At 40.9% G+C, this 17,195-nt stretch overlaps 1 protein-coding gene across 1 annotated transcript; it reads right to left on the bottom strand.

Moving 5' to 3' along the window:
• Nucleotides 1–5,548: 5,548 nt before the first annotated feature.
• rem1 (RAS (RAD and GEM)-like GTP-binding 1) lies at nucleotides 5,549–16,795 on the bottom strand. The gene is made up of 5 exons (XM_020630738.3): nucleotides 16,554–16,795; nucleotides 11,149–11,552; nucleotides 7,900–7,982; nucleotides 6,342–6,549; nucleotides 5,549–6,245 (listed from the first exon to the last, which is right to left on the bottom strand). Exons 2-5 carry the CDS (start codon nucleotides 11,513–11,515, stop codon nucleotides 5,968–5,970), a joined length of 936 nt encoding a protein of 311 aa, XP_020486394.1. The 5' UTR covers nucleotides 11,516–11,552; nucleotides 16,554–16,795; the 3' UTR covers nucleotides 5,549–5,967.
• Nucleotides 16,796–17,195: the final 400 nt, after the last annotated feature.

The raw sequence follows: 17,195 nt of genomic DNA, 5'->3' as shown, positions 1-17,195 counted from the left end.
TTATTTTGAAGGAGTCGCATATAGATCCCGGTGTAGATGGATTTTTACTCCAGTTTGACCCCTCCGGTCTGCAGGTATGACGACCACGACCCATCTGGAAGGGATTTATAAAACACCCGTGATTGTTCCCAGAGGAGAGGGGGGGTAATTGTCATGAACAGAAACTAAATGAACATTCAAAAAATTAGAAGATTTACTGATTCACATTCCTGCAGCGTTCCTGGGGCTGACAGGTCTCATGCTGACCTTACAGCATGAGTTTACTAAAACAGGCCTGGAGCTGTGTTTAAATGTCAGACATGTTCAGGCGACTCGTGTCTCCTGAAGGAACATTTTTCACAGGTTAACAGGAAACAGCTGCTCTTAGAGGATCCTAACAGTGTGATGTCGTGTCAGGTCCCCCCCTCCTTGTTCACGATGACGATGGAGGTCATTTTACACATTTTTACTTGAAACAAAGTCTGACATGATCATGTTTGGGATCTATTGGTCTGGTATGGGTGGATCATTTGGAGGAGACAAGCAGAGCTGATGGAGTGGAAATGTGTCTGATGGCTCCACCGACACGTAAGAACACGTCTGGATTAGCGTGTTAAGAGACCCCAGGAACAAAGAGAATTTTAATTCCTAATAATCCCACCCCGCCCCTCTTTCTCTCCACTTGAAGATCCTCAAAGCCCCGTGGTCCCATAGGGTTTTGATGTCTTACGTCAAATTAGGAGAGGGGGACATGTAAGCATCACGATTAGGCTAAATCACTACATTTTTTAAAGCTCGGGGTTTGGCACCAAATAAGAATTATTAAGATCCTTAACTTCAATAAAAGTATACTTTTCACAGCATGAAAACATTGTTATTCATAAACTTCCAGCTACCAGACCAATTTCCAGATTTGGGACTTGAGCCAGCGACCCTCCAGTTCCCCACCCAAATCCCTACAGAGCTGAGCTACTGCCGTCCCATTAAAGTCATTAAACTAATAAAGTGTAATAAGATAATAATCAAACTTCCCAGTGAGCAGTGTTTGAGTAAAGAACTATAAAGTCATTGTAGTTTTGATAAACACGTTTTGTAGAAACTTTGCAGAATTATTAATTGAAGATTAATGGATAGGGGGTGGGATTAGATACATTCACACTTCTTCCCACTCCTGTTTGAACATGTTGCCTGTTGTCTTACGACGATTCTTTTGTTGGCTTGTTTGTTTTTTGCTTTGGGGGAAAAAATAGTTCATGTTCAAAATAAAGACTTCAATCAATCAACTTGCAGTTTATTTTGCAAGAAGACATTTCATTATTTTATGTGAGCTTTCTTCACATTTCTTTTATATGTATCCGTATCTGTATTTTTATCTTATAAGTAGTTTGCAGATGCTGTTAAGATTTATTTAATGTCTTTAGTTTTCTGTCAATGTTGTGATGTTTCTGTTCTGAACAAGAAGTACAGACCCTTAATGAGTTTACAGCATACGGCCAGCAGGGGGAGCCAGAGTCTTACATATACACACACACACGCGCAACCAAACATACAGTACTTCCTGTTGGCTTGTGTGTGTGTGTGTGTGTGTGTGTGTGTGTGTGTGTGTGTGTGTGTGTGTGTGTGTGTGAGAGAGGCTTTCACACTGAGCCGCAGTCAGTCAGAGAGGAAACTGCTCAGTTTAAATAAACACAGGGCTGTGTTTGATTTTCTGTGTCCATGAATCAAACGCACCTCAAAGGGCTCAGATGCTTGAAACGTTCTTCAGAATAATGTTCAGCTCAGTGACGCGGGTTCACACACAGACACACAAGAGGCTGTCACGCTTAGCTCTCATGACTCTTTTAAATTCAGTTTATGTTGATGTTATTTTGAAGAGAATGAAATCAGTGTTTTGAAGAGAAAAAAAACATACTTTGCATCGTCTGCCCTGAGCAGAAAGATATATACGTTTATATAAGACTTCTTGGCACTTTGTGTTCACCCTGAAGATCACTTCCGTAAAACAAAGACGTAGATCATCTCTATAACAACGTAAATATACTCTGTGAATGAGTCTCAAATGGAGGAGAAAAGTTCATGGCCATAAATCAGAAATTTACGAGAACTACTGTATCATCATTTTTAAATATTCTCTTTGATTTTAAGCCCTTTTCACACAATCACTCCTGAAAGCCTGCACCTGAAATCTTCCTGACTTTGTGAGATTTTGCCCATGAAGACAATAACTAATTAGACCAATATCATATTTTAACCAGGCTGTAGGCATCAAGCGGAACCTCGACAAAATGCCGGATTTTGCACTTCAGCATTGGCTTCATTTTTAAATCTGGAGGTTACTGCTAGCTCATTACACATGCACGCTAATCGCATGATATGATGATATAAACGTCATGACGACCGCCTTCTCACTTGTGGTAAAATCTCCTGAATATTTCTGTGGAGCTAGATTTATGTCAAATATTAAGAGCGCGTTTCAACATCCCCACGAGCAAATATGTTGTGTCACACACTCAGATATTAAATGCCACACACATAATGAAACTCTTTGCGCACAAATTCATCAACAGAGAGCTGCAAGGGTGAAATAAAACACAGGTGAGGGCTGATGGGCTATACAAGGGAGAGAAAGAGGAAGATGAGGAAGTGGACAGTAGTTCAGAGCCAGAGAATAACATGAAAGTTTCAGTAGCTGCGAGCTTTAAAGCCAGTCCGACCTGGACGAGAGATCTGAGCGGCGGCTCTCTCTCCGGGTGCCTGGGGCGAGCTACAGGGTATTTAAGGAGTTTGGTGCATGTGTGAATAAAGTCAAAATTATGAAGTTGATCTATTACAAGTGAAACCATGAATAAAAATGGTGTTAAAAGTACAATTTTTAACGTTGCCTGTGACGAGGCTCCACTGTCATGTGTCCCAATAAGGATTTTTACACTGGGTTACAGTGTTGCCAAGTCGCAAACAAGAGGGACACAACAGTGTGAGCTTCACATACACACACTCTCAGACGTGCACACACACATATATACAGCACCAACGCCCTCTGCTGGTTCTAACGTTTTACACGGCCACCCTTTCACCCCCTGTTACTCCTCTGATACTATTTTCAATCCTGGCTCAAGGAAGGAACGACCTCGCCTCTACATCACACCTCTGTTCCTCCTTAAACAACTGCACCACATATGTTTTATTATATTCATATCTGACAGTTTTGCAACAGATTTTCCACCTGTTGCTTACACTTGGACATAACAACGTGGAATTGTCCATTTGAGCTCTACATAATTTTAACAGTGGATAATGATGTGATGTATATTTCTTCCATTTAAATGTCTTTAATGCCATAAACATAAAGATCCTCATCAGCCACATTTTCAAACAAATCAGCCTAGAAGGCAAACACCAGCTCTACATTTTCACTGCTAGAAATAAAACAGCAGAAGACGAGCCAGAGGAGCGTCCAGTAAGATCAACAGTTTCAAGAGTTATTCTAAAAATCTGCGGCATGAGCTCTTATCAAATCTTCTCCACGACTTTTACACCTCAGAGAGAAACCACAGACGGGGATTTCTGATGTTTCTATTCAGGAGGGAGCTGAACTCACAGCTCGGAGCCTCTGGTCCTCCTCCGCTGAGAGGATGTTTACACATCACTGTGTGTGTGTGTGTGTGTGTGTGTGTGTGTGTGTGTGTGTGTCATCCGGGTTGAGTAGAGTCATGCATATTTTCCATTACCCTCATCAAATCAACAAATCAATGTTAAACACTCCTTCTCTGTCCCTGTAAAACCGCAGAGCGCGTGTTTTTATCACCTCCTAAGGACAGATCAATCAGCAGATTCGATATTTGATCAGTAAACTCTGGGACAACCACTCTGCCAGATGTAGTCTCCAGTTAAACTGGTGTGACTTGAACCAGTTTGCTGTTGTTTTTTTAAAGCAGTTTATAGCTTCATTCCAGTTTAATGACTCTGCTGATCTCCAGGCTTTTTCACTTCAGGCACCAGTAGCTTCACAGTAAAATGTGTGAACAACTATTGGCTGGATTGTTCATAAAATAACACAAATTCATGTTTGCCTTGAGCCCTTTATGAGAACTTTCCATGAAGCGCATTGACAGTATCAAACGTGTATGTGGTCTAAGTAGTTAAAAAAGCGGTTATTGGATTCATTTTGGACTTAGGAGGATCATGTTGCAAACACAGTGTGAAACATTTAGATCAGCAGCTAGACGCAAACACAGAGTTATAGCCGTATGCACTCTCATTTTTTTTATATCACACTCCCTTTTGCTATCGCAGTATTGAAAAAAATGTAAACACACATCGCATATTATTCTCCTATCATGCAGGCTTAGTCCAAATGTGACTTGAGAGCCGAGCTGAACTCAGAGCTGAAGAGTTCCAGTAAATAACTCCGACGCATCCATCAGCCTAACTCGCGGCCTGTTCTTTGTCAACCCCACAGAAGTGTCACTGTGCAAACCTTGGGTTATGACGACCACTCATTAAACAGCTTCTTTTTTCAGATGTGTCTAACAGACCCCTGTGGTCACCATGGCAACCACAAACAGCCATCCACAAGACAAGGGGTATTTGAAGGTTTTGGCCTGAGAGTGTGTTTGTGTTCGGTGAAACACAAAGGTTTGGTACCACGGCAGCTCTGGCAAGAAAGACATCAAGACAACATAAAACGACAACAACAGAGAAAAATCAGAACAGATCAGAAGACAGATTTTAACTTGACCAATTCTCATTTTAAAACTCACACAAAGTGTTACAATGCTGGATGCCTGTACTAAACGTGGGCAGACTTTCAGATAATGAGGTAAACATATGTTGGAGTAATTCCAGGATGAGTCTGCAGAGGGCGCTAGACTTCTGCAAATATCACGATAGTTCCCCGATATTAAACCAAGAATTTCAAGACATGACTTCAAGCCTCTAAGTAAGCCGTTGAAACCTCTTCCATTGGCTCTCTTCTCCCAGCACTGGAGAGCAGCCCTCCTCTGGCAGCCCTGGTAACCCTGCAGCGTTCTGCCCCCAGAAGGCTTCCAAAGACCTGGCCAATCAGAAGAAAGTAGGCCCGTGGGGAGGGGGGCCTTAAAGAGACAGCAGCTGAAACTAACCGTTTCAGTCAGAGGCTGAAATGAGGGATTTTAACAGATGCCAGTATAAGGTAAATAAGTTTTTGTCTCAGACACTCACAGTTATGGAAAGTAGGATTTATCATGTGTTTGTGTTTTTGTTAACAGAGCTGTCAATCATGGACATCATACCACTTTTTAAAGCATCAACTGACTCAGAAAAGAGACCAGTCAGACATAAACCAGCACGATAAATGCCAGTTTTAATGACAGAAACCATCTGAGAAAAAAATGATTTGACGTGTATTTTGGTTTCATTGTTTGACGCATGTCTTAGTTAACATGGAGGAGGCAGGCTTTATGACCTACTGTAAACGGCAGCCAGTCAGTGGGAGGGGCTATGAAAGTTTTGGCTTCACATTTGTCATATCGTCCATGTTTTTATGCAGTCTGTTGAGCATAAATCAAAAATGATTCTTAGAAAAGGCGTGTTCCTTTAAGACTTTATTTTGTACAATGCTGAACTGAGAACGGTAGAAAACTCAGAAAAAAGTACATGACAACCTGAACAGTCAGGTCTTTACAAACACACACACACACACACACACACACACACACACACACACACACACACACACACACATACTGAACACTTGTTGCACCGTTAAATGTACAGTGATGATTCTTTCAGTCAGTTTGTAGTTTTTCATCTTTAGAAAAAGTCACAGAAGTTTGTCGACCAAATGGTCAAAAAGGAAGTTGTACACACCGTCGCAGTGATGCTGTTGGCTAACTCCTTTTACAGCAAAAAACATTAGTTGTCCATTTTCTCAGTGAGAGAAAAACCTCAGAAAGCATTGTCCACGAGATCATGACCAGAAAGAACTCCAACGTGTCGCTCCTGGTGTCCTCAGAGGACAGCCAGGTCGTGGCAGCTCTTTGACCGCACTTTGGCCGCCATGCGTTGGTTGTTTCTCGCTACGAGTCGATCCAGGAAGCGTCGAGCCTTCTGCGTTACACTCTCTTTGCGTTTGTAGACGGAGCGTCTGCGCTGGATGGCCTCGCTGCCGTCCCGACGGAGACGGATTTGTCGGACCACGCCCTCAAAGAGCTCTGAGACGTTGTGCTGCAAAGATGCTGACGTCTCAATGAACTTACAGTCAAACACTACGGCACACGCTCGGCCCTCTGGGAAAAAAACATCAGAGAATTTTTTTTTTTTTCATATAAGCATCAATAATCAGAAACTTCTTGTTTGTCTTAACATGTATGCTAAATGGCTACCTTCAATAGCGACTTCCCTGGATCGCACCAAGTCACTCTTGTTGCCCACGAGGATGATGGGAAGGTTTTCAGCCTGGCGAGCTCGTCGAAGCGTGATGCGGAGCTCAGAGGCTGAATCGAAGCTGGTTCGGTCAGTGACAGAATAAACAATGACGTACGCACTCCCGACTTTCAGACAGTTGTCCTGACAGGAGGCGTCCTCTCCCTCCTGACAGATGGAGAGACATCGAGTCCAAGAACGAGAGGAAGAAAGAGCTTATTAACAATCAAGAGTTTAGGAACTAATTGTGGAATATTAACAATCTGATACAGGGCTGCTATTAAGGCTTCAGAGTTGATCAGCCAATTGGTGAGTAGTAGAGCCAAAACATCAGGGTTGTTAATTTTCGAAAACTAGTATGATTATGAAAGTAGCATTCCCTCAGTGCGCTGTCTACACCCACCTCCTCCCCTCTGTGCTCCCTCAAAAGCCACGCCCCCTCACTTGCATGCACGAGCATGGCGGACCTCAGCTCATCGCTAGCATTGTGTAGAAATTACGTCGACTCATGTCTCATTCAGTGGTAAGTAAACACTAAACTATTTTACTTCTTACAGCCAACGACAAACTCACAGTATAAACTCCGTCATCGGTGACGCGTTTTGAGTGTGGGAGGTAGAGAACGAGCAGGGAGACAGGGAGGCGTGATCGGTTCATCAGATTGGTACCTCGTGGCAGACATTGGTTGAAGTTTTTACAGTCTTACAACTGATACAGATGACGGATTTCTTTGTTCCTTTTTCAGAGAACATGAGTTATTAATTTATGTCAGGACCTAAAGATAATTTCAACCAAAATCTGAAAAAGTTTATCTGGAGAAAATGACCAACCCATTGCAACTTTTTTAAGGTCTTCCATAACAGCGAAAGAACAATTTTCTGATCTTAATATCAAACCCACACCAGCAAAACCATCCTGACAGATTTAAAATCAAAACCTTGAGCACCCTCAAGGCCTGTGTCCATTAGCGGCTCTTTTTGCTCTGGCAGCGGCCACAACCTCAGATTCAGAGCACTTCTCACGGTTGTTTACTTTTCCAAGTTAAGAAAGTTAACCTTTGCTTCCCTCGGTAGGGACCATTAGGTCTATTTAAATAGCTCATAAGCTATATTGAAATAGCTCAGTGTGCTTAATGTGTTTCTTTATTCAAGGAAATATCACCAAGAGAACATGAAAATAATATGAAGAAATCATTTCCTTGCATAATCAACGGCCTCAGACCTGGGAATTGTAAGCATAAAGAGACGTGCCACATTAGTTAGTAGTCTTATTTGTTCACAAAGCTAATATCAGAGGTTCCGCCCATTTTTGGTTTTGATTGGTCAGTGAAGGTGAAGTGACACTGATGAGTGCGACGATGTTCCAAAAGTTGACTTGTTTTTAACTGACAATACAAGGGGCGTTCTAGCGCTCAGTATGCTGAGTGCTGAAAACGCTGAGCTGCGTTGGTTTTGGATTGTAAATTGACGCTGCCCATGCGTTTTGTTATTTAAAGTTTCATATTAACACACACTGTACCAGTCTGTCGTTCACCCAGTTGTCCATAACGATTAGGGTGGTTTCCTCTCCATCTACTGTCAACGTCCGCTTGTATGTTTCCTCTGTAAGAAAAACAACAATAAGCTCAAAAACTCAAAATATTCAAAAAAGCTGCTTTGTCAGGCTGTACCGTTAAGTCTCTAAAGACTCTTCAACTGGTCCAGAACGCTGCAGCTCGTGTACTGACCAGAACCAGGAAAAGAGACCACATTACTCTTGTCTTGGCTTCTCTGCACTGGCTCCCTATACAGTCTAGAATAGAATTCAAGATCCTTCTTCTCACTTACAAAGCTCTAAATGGCCAGGCACCATCTTATCTTAAGGAGCTACTAGTGCCGTACTGTCCCTCGAGAGCGTTGCGGTCCCGGAGTGCAGGCCTGCTGGTGGTACCTACAGTCTCTAAGTGTACTATGGGGGGTAAAGCCTTCAGTTATCGGTATATCGATAAATCTTATAGTTAGTGCTGGTGTAGACCAGCTCTTAGTTATGCTGCTATAGGCTTAGACTACTGGGGGAACTGGCACCTTGAGCTCCTCTCTCTCTCTCTCTCTCTCTCTCTGTGCATATACAGTACATCATATTACTGCATGTATCTATCTGTAAATCTCAGTCACTAACCACCTACTTTCCTGAGAGCTCTTGAGCTCTCTTAGGCTCCTCAAGATCGTTGGTTGACGGCCTGCCAGTCATGTTTCGTCATGAGCCGGGGATCCGGCCGAAGATTTCTGCCTTTTAATAGGGCATTTTTTTCTTACCACTGTAACTTTTGCTGCTTTGCTAAAGTGCTCATGATGGATAGGCCGGATCTTTGTAACATAGCAAGAAGTAAGGTCTTTTACCTGCTTTTTGTAACATAACAATGAGTAAGGTCTTTCTACCTGCTCTTTCGGAATGTTAACAGACAAAGAGTAAGGTCTTTTACCTGCTTTTTGTAAAGTGTCTTGAGATAACACTTATTATGAGTTGACACTATACAATACTAAATTGAATTGAGAGCATTAACCCATTTAGCATTTCTACTATAATCCATATTTCCCATGTTAGAACGCTAACGCTTGCAAATTAGCAATTAGCACACTGATGCTAATGGCAGTGTCAGTAGTTTGTGGTCATGAATCAAAGAGTTGGACTTGTTAAATTTCTTTGTAGACAGAGACACATCGATACATCCTAAATACAAATGAAGATTGGTTGATTGATTGATCTTTATGATGGGCCAACATTTATGTAGGCCATGAGTTTTTTTGTTGTAGACATAAATCTAATTGAGTCGTTGTTATGATATCGTGTGATGCCAGTCCAAAGCCCCTGATTTGATAGATGATGCTGCTGGATTGTTATTTATGGGACGTACTGTATCTGTCTTGACTAAATGGAGAAAATGCTGACAGACATCTTCATCACTAGAGGATAGAGTATGTCTGTAAACAATAAACGAGGGGGCACAGCTCTCCTATCTATTGTTATAAAGAGAAAAAACACAAATTGATGCCTTTAGGGGCAACTTCCTGCATACAGAAACAATGAGGTCAAAACATTTATAACAGGGATTGTAAACCAAACATGCAGCTCATTCAGCCTGAAAGCTATCAGCAGAAAGTCTCTGCCCCCTCACACCATGTCAGACTGTCACCGATCAATACAAGCTGTCAATCATGGCCTCAGGCCAATCAACACGTGACACAGGAGCTGATCAATGATGTGGAGTCAGGCAAGGTTGTAATGTCACAACAAAGTCAGAGACAGACATTGAGCACGTATCTGCTGAGTGCGAGAAGGAAAACTACAACTCAACAGATAAAATAAAAATAACACTGAAGAAAGACAACCTGATGCAACGGTTTTCAGGTGGGTCAGTCGGTCACCTCTGTACAGTTGTTGAGTTGTGAGAGTTTAAAAAATGAAAAAGTTCTTGCTAAAGAGGTCACTGGCTTAGGAGCGCTATACGAAGTTTAACGAGAGTTTAACAAGAATATTTACACTCCTCTAGTAGTATGTATCTGAAATAAACCCATCTCCAAAAACGTCTAAAGCTCGATGATTAAGATGTGATATAAAGTTTGTTTCATTGGCATGAAGTGTAAAAAGCAACACTTTTTTGTACCATGCTAGTTTCCAAGGTACTTACAAGTTTAGATACTTGATTAAGAATTAGCTTTGGAGGAAACTGTGGGGAGCCAGGCTAACTGTTTCCCTTTATTTGCATTCTTTGAGCTAAGCTAAGCTAGCTAGCTGCAAGAATAAAAGGGGTGAAAATACAAAGAACTATCTCAGGGATGGACAACGTTGGTTACCAAGAGGGTGACATTACTGTTATTCTCACTGCCAGAGGGATAAAAAAAAAAAAAAATGTAGGATACGCTCAATTACTTAATTTATTTATCTAAACAGCCAATTTTAGCAACCTTTTACAGCAATTAACAGACTATTCACAGGTTATAAAAGTATGTTTTAGCTCTGAGTTTATTTTCTTTCCCGAATGCATTTAGTAATTCTTCATAGTGGAGATCTACAGAAACAATTACAGCCAGTTATTTCTACTTTCTTGCAAAGAACAAAACATACACCAATGATCAAAGATGATTATATAATTATTTGTATTCTTCATGTTCCAATGCACTTGGTCTTGGTGCATGGTGTTGTATTGGCAACTAAGGTGGAAATCCTTCATGGTAGATTTTATCCTTCTTTCTACATGTTGACAACTTGTTGGTATTTGAAATTGACTCACAGGCCGTTTTGAGTAAGTAGGGGGGCGCTTGTGACCCCTGGGACGTCATGGCAAGAAAAGGGAATAAGCATTGTTCTAAAAAGGTTTCCTTTGCTTTGAGACATCATTTTTTATTGCTAGTTAATTTAACATTTATTTGTCAGAGGAAGGACTGTGTTGTTTCTGTCTCTTAGAAGTTCTCTAGTCTCCCTTTTATCTTCTGCCAAAGCATAGTTTGAGATCGTCTTCCTCGTAGTTTATAGCTGTTCTGTTCCAGTTTAACTTTTATTATTTCCACACTGCAGATTAGCATCACTTCCTGTCCTTTGTATCTTAGTATTTCCTGTCTGGAAAGATGGAAAGAGTGTTTGTAGGAATGTTTACAGGGTTGAAACTTTAAAGAAAGCAGATGATGAAAATGTCAACTAGAAAAATATTTTTTTAAAGAATGAAAATTGGCAGTAATAATAAAATAAATAAATAAATTAGAAATATATATAATATAATGGGGGTCAAACCTCCAGGTTGTTCCTCTTTCTCTGTGACTCCAGCGAAGATCCCTGCGAGGCTCGTCTTTCCAACTCCGTGGTCGCCTAACAACACCACTCTGTAAACACAGTCCGAGTCGCTCAGCGAGTCGTCTTCCGAGTCTGAGCTCCACTCGGCGAGGTAGTGGAGGGACTTGTCTCCTGGGTGGTAGGACGCAGATTGTCCAAGGGGAGGGTGACTGCGCTGGGGGCGGGGCTGATCAGGGTCATGCTTGGTGCTGCCGGTGAGTTGGTGATCTTGGGTCCAGGACGGTTGCCGATGGAAGTGGGTTGGAGGGATCGGGGTGCTGCCTCGCCGCCGCAGGGGCTGCTTCTCTCTCTGAGTGTTGAGGGTCATGGTTTTTTCACGGTAAGGACATCAGGACCAGATGAGCCTAAAGAGAAGGGGGAGACATGATGATTTAGGTCTGAGTCTGGTTTACGACTGGTCGACACAGATTCTTGGAAGGTCTTTTGATTGAATGCCGAACAAAAACAGAGTGTTACTTTGCAACACAAAGCCCCGCCCCTTCTCCAATCCAACCTCTGTCTTTCTGAAAAGCTGAAACATGACAACTTTCTTTGGTTGTCTGCCCATATTCTTAGACAATAGTCACAATCCTTGTAAAAGCAGACTCCAGCAGTTAAACCAAAGATGATCTTCAACAAAGAAGATACTTAGCCTTGAGAAAAAAATGATGTGCACTTCCTGTCTCTAAGTGGACGTGGTCTAGTTAAAAACCTTAAACAGTTAAAAAACAATGACAGCAGCTTTTCATCAAGGAATAAAAGACTCAGGACCATGGTTATAAACCCTTAAGACAAAGATACGGCTAATGACATTGTTATTGATTCACTGTCTCAACTGCTGCTTTGGTAGCAGTACACTGAGGCCTCTACAACCAGGGAGTGACATTGAGTTGACTTTTCACTTCAGATTTCTCCAATTTTATTTGCTCTGGTAACTTACTGCTCAGACACCATGGCATCCATCCATTCATCCATCCATCCATTTGTTATTTTATCCATCCATCCATTCATCCTTCCATCCATTTGTTATTTTATCCATCCATCCATTCATCCTTCCATCCATTTGTTATTTTAGCCATCCATCCATCCATCCATCCATCTATTTGTTATTTTCTACAACCATTTGGCCATCTATCCATTTCTGTATTTCTGCCAAAAATGCACAAATTTAGCAATTTGTCCACTAATTGTTGTATAAATTATCCATCCATCCATCCATCATCCATCCATCCATCATCCATAAATCCATTTATCCATCCATCTATCATCCACCTATCATCCATCCATCCATCCATCCATCCATCATCCATCATCCATCATCCATCCTTCATCCATCCATCCATCCATCCATCATCCATCATCCATCTATCCATCCATCTATCATCCACCTATCATCCATCCATCCATCCATCCATCCATCATCCATCATGCATCATCCATCCTTCATCCATCCATCCATCCATCCATCATCCATCATCCATCTATCCATCCATCTATCATCCACCTATCATCCACCTATCATCCATCATCCATCATCCATCATCCATCATCCATCCTTCATCCATCCATCCATCCATCCATCATCCATCATCCATCTATCCATCCATCTATCATCCACCTATCATCCACCTATCATCCATCCATCCATCATCCATCTATCCATCCATCTATCATCCACCTATCATCCATCCTTCATCCATCCATCCATCCATCCATCATCCATCATCCATCTATCCATCCATCTATCATCCACCTATCATCCACCTATCATCCATCCATCCATCATCCATCTATCCATCGATCTATCATCCACCTATCATTCATCCATCATGCATCATCCATCCATCCATCCATCCATCCATCCATCCATCATCCATCATCCATCTATCCATCCATCTATCATCCACCTATCATCCACCTATCATCCATCATCCATCATCCATCATCCATCATCCATCCTTCATCCATCCATCCATCCATCCATCATCCATCATCCATCTATCCATCCATCTATCATCCACCTATCATCCACCTATCATCCATCATCCATCATCCATCATCCATCATCCATCCTTCATCCATCCATCCATCCATCCATCATCCATCATCCATCTATCCATCCATCTATCATCCACCTATCATCCACCTATCATCCATCCATCCATCATCCATCTATCCATCGATCTATCATCCACCTATCATCCATCCTTCATCCATCCATCCATCCATCCATCATCCATCATCCATCTATCCATCCATCTATCATCCACCTATCATCCACCTATCATCCATCCATCCATCATCCATCTATCCATCGATCTATCATCCACCTATCATTCATCCATCATCCATCATCCATCCATCCATCCATCTATCATCATCCATCCATTCATTCATCTATCCATAACAGTGTAAGCTATTAGGGCTTCAGCAGCAAAAACATTACCCTCTGCCCTTCTATTCGGTCTTTGGCTCGTTTATAAAAGTGATATTGTATTTAAGAGAAATTCCTTTTTAAAGCCTTTCTGAGGAACTTTTATTTTGCATAGTTTGGCGTCCCCAGAAGACAAATTGGTGCGACATATCTTGTGACTGTTTCCTTGTGCCTCTACTTGTGTTTACATCAGGGTTTTTTTTTTCTAAATATTGTCTTGCTTTTGGATATTATTTTGCTTGCTTCCCAGATTTAATAAAAAATGTAAGCCTTTGTGACCCCTTTGTGTTGCAAAATGTAACTTTACTAGTATGCACCTGGGTCCCCTGTCTTAGTATTAAAAAGTAAACCTTACTCTTTGTGCTACAACCAAAAGAGGTACTCTTTCAAAAACATGTCTTCCCCTTATGAGGCGAACATACCCACACGCAACAGATCCTTTGTATTCCCACATATTGAATGTGACCATAGGAGCATTGAAGGGAGGGATCTTTTTGATTAGCTGTTAAGTTGAAACTCCATCAAACTTCATCCAGAAAGTTGAATTACATCTTTAACTAAAGCGGAATAGATGAAATATTTCAGACATTTGAGAGTGGCTGGTCCCTCTCAGTTTTGGGGCCGTTCTTTTTCTCTCAATCGTCCTTATCTTTAGGATTTTAACGATGGAAACATTTTAGATGGAGACTGAATTTCATTGTTTACATCTCTGAATTCTTTAAGTTCTTTGACTCTTGTATCTGAACCTAAAGGTATTCGAGTAAAAAAAAAGTAATATGAATACCAGTTAAGAAAATGGTTGTTTACATTCTGATGTGGTCTGTATCTGCTCTGCTTGTGCTGTTTTTCATCCTACGTACTACCTCGCACAAGAAATCCTGTCATGCGTGATTCAGAAAGTAAGCAATGATGTCATCACTTTTGATAGCTGTTGACTTTGGCTCCGGCTTGGTGCAAAGTGAACTACGGCAAGAACCAGAAGTTTTCTGTTTGGTTTTTGTTGTTGTTTGTTTATTATTTTTAAGGACCATATCCTCCACTTGACAGGACAGCTGAAGAGAGACAGGAAAGGTTGGGAGGAGATGCATGTGTGTCACATGCAGCAAAGCGCCAAGGTTAGACCTGAACCAATGGCAGCCCAGGACGAGGACCACATCCTCTGCATGGTTGCGCACTCCTGCCAAACCACAACCAGATGAATTATATCTTAATGGAGTCATCAACCATAATAAAACAAAGAATGTAGGACTATTCTGTTAAAGGCCTTCACTTTTCTGTGACAAAATATCGTAAAAGTCCAAACATCTGAAATCCTTCTAACAAAATCATGTCAAATTGGAGTCTATGGTACAATTTGTGTGTCATTTAGGGTTCTTTAGAAAAAAGAGAAATGTCTGCACACTGTTCAGCTCCCATGGCAACATTTCAATCCAAAGGATCTTCTTCAGGCCGAAACATCTTTTAGTTTCTTTTGAGGGTTGGATGAGCAGGATGTCTTGTGTATTTATGTGACAGATAATTATTCTTAAATGCTGTTGTTCAACCAACATATGATTTCCCCACATTTGCCTGATCCTTTGGATTGAAACGCTGCCCTTAAGAAAGTTACTCGTTTGGAGCTGAACAGTGTGCAGGCTCTTTTTTCTGCTATTTATACTTTTTTTTGTCCTGCACCTGTATGCATTTTGTGCGCACACTAGTCTCTCTTTTTTCTCTTTTAGGGTTCTTGACATTCAAAAGTTTAAGAACCAGTAGACAAATAGTCAGAATTTCAAATACTAAACTTTTACTTGTAAATTGTAATTGTTCACTAAAGTTGTACAAGCTAATTGATAAAGTACTAACTGACAGAGATACCAACAAGCTGTGGCATCAACAGTGTTTATGTTAATGAAAAGCTTATTTTTACAGGAGTTTTGGAGTTAGTATAAAACTTTGTAAAAACCTGGAACAACACAAAAGAGAGGCAGAGCACAGCTGAGACAGAAACTCAAATTTAAAACACTTCCTCTCTTTGTGTCATGGAAACAGTTTGTGAAACATGGGATAGACTGATGATAAATGAGCCAGAGGAATTCTTTTTTCCATTATTTACATTGAGAGCACATTTCCTGTCAAAGATTACATCCCTTTAGATTATCATAACGCTGAGCACACTTTGCACTTCGAGACTTTGTCTAACTCAGTTCTCTTGTACCATTATGTTCCCTCGTTAATGCTAAATTAACCGTTTAATGTAAAATTAGGACTAGAGCCACTGATGTGCATACGATTGAATAACCTAAGCATGTCTGATTACTTTGATTGTTCTTGAATCTGCACAACAAAAGCCCCAGGATGAATGGACACATGAAGACTTCGAGCATGCATAAAAGAGCTCAGACACACAAAAAACCTCCTGCAATAAATAATTAAAGCATTAAAAGGTGCCAAGAATGACAATCAGTGAAGGGAAGGGCAACTCAAGTTGCAGTCGCTTATTTGGGGTCACAAAACAATGTAAGGACAAAATTATTATCTACCAGTAGTATTTGGTATATTTATTATTTATTTTTGTTAATTGTCTTACAGAAGATTATTCTGAGTTATTATTTCAGTTTAATCATCTGGAAGCATGTTGAAAAAAACGATAAGAAATGTGTTTTCAAATTTACTTCATGTCACTTTTTGCCCTTAAAATGACTGAAAATGACATTTTATGTAAATCTTTATGATGCTTTCTTATTCAAAAAATGTAAAAATGCATGTGCCTACATGTATGCATTCATATATTTTTTACTTAAAATAAAAAATATCTGAAAACTTTTTTGGTTCCATGAGTTAAAGAAAACAATGAATGAACATAAACTCTAAATGCGTTTTTATGAGGGCAGCTTTAAAAACTCACAGAAGTAATCGTAAAATAAGTTGATAGGAAAGAGGAATAACTCACCGCACACACCATGAACTGCCCGGGTTTGTTTCTGTCCAGCCTCTGTAAACAACAGAGCTGAACTGAACCCTGTCTCTGTGTCTGCCTCCGTCCGTGTAACACTACCCCGGTGCCACAGTAACCCGCCTGGAAAAAAAGAGTTCCACAACAGCTTTAAAAATTCAGCAGTGGAATCACAGAGTTATCTTCCTCCCTCTGTGTGAGTGTGTGAGTGTCTGCGTCTGTGTGTCAGAGCGACAGCGGAGGAGAAATAGATAAGTGAGGGGGGACTGCATGTGTGTGATGTCTGTGTGTGTGTGTGTGTGTGTGTGTGTGTGTGTGTGTGTGTGTGTGTGTGTGTGTGTGTGTGTGTGTGTGTGTGTGTGTGTGTGTGTGTGTGTGTTGTTTTATCGTTGCGGAGGCTGAGTTGGTTTAGGGAACATTTTGGTCACTTCCTGTTTGACACAAAAGACAGTTTAGCTTCACAAAACATTCAGGCAGGAGACTAGTTAACCAAGAAACATTTTATTTTTATTTCTCTGACTTCACCTGGTATTAGAGCCGAGGATGAGCTCTTTCAACATCCCTAAAATAAATAATACATGATGCATTAGATACAAGCTAAACAGCTATACATAATCTCCCCAGACCCTCTGTATTTCA

This window comes from Labrus bergylta, chromosome 5 (assembly GCF_963930695.1).
Source record: "Labrus bergylta chromosome 5, fLabBer1.1, whole genome shotgun sequence".
In the NCBI taxonomy this organism is placed as follows: domain Eukaryota; kingdom Metazoa; phylum Chordata; class Actinopteri; order Labriformes; family Labridae; genus Labrus; species Labrus bergylta.
This window is presented reverse-complemented; position numbering and strand designations above follow the sequence as displayed.

Coding starts and splice junctions, on each gene's coding strand:
- rem1 (XM_020630738.3), bottom strand. CDS start 11,515: ATGACCCTCAACACTCAGAGAGAGAAGCAGCCCCTGCGGCGGCGAGGC. Junction 7,983..11,148: donor GAAAGAGGAACAACCTGGAG/GTTTGACCCCCA, acceptor TTTTTCTTACAG/AGGAAACATACAAGCGGACG. Junction 6,550..7,899: donor ACTGGGTGAACGACAGACTG/GTACAGTGTGTG, acceptor TCCATCTGTCAG/GAGGGAGAGGACGCCTCCTG.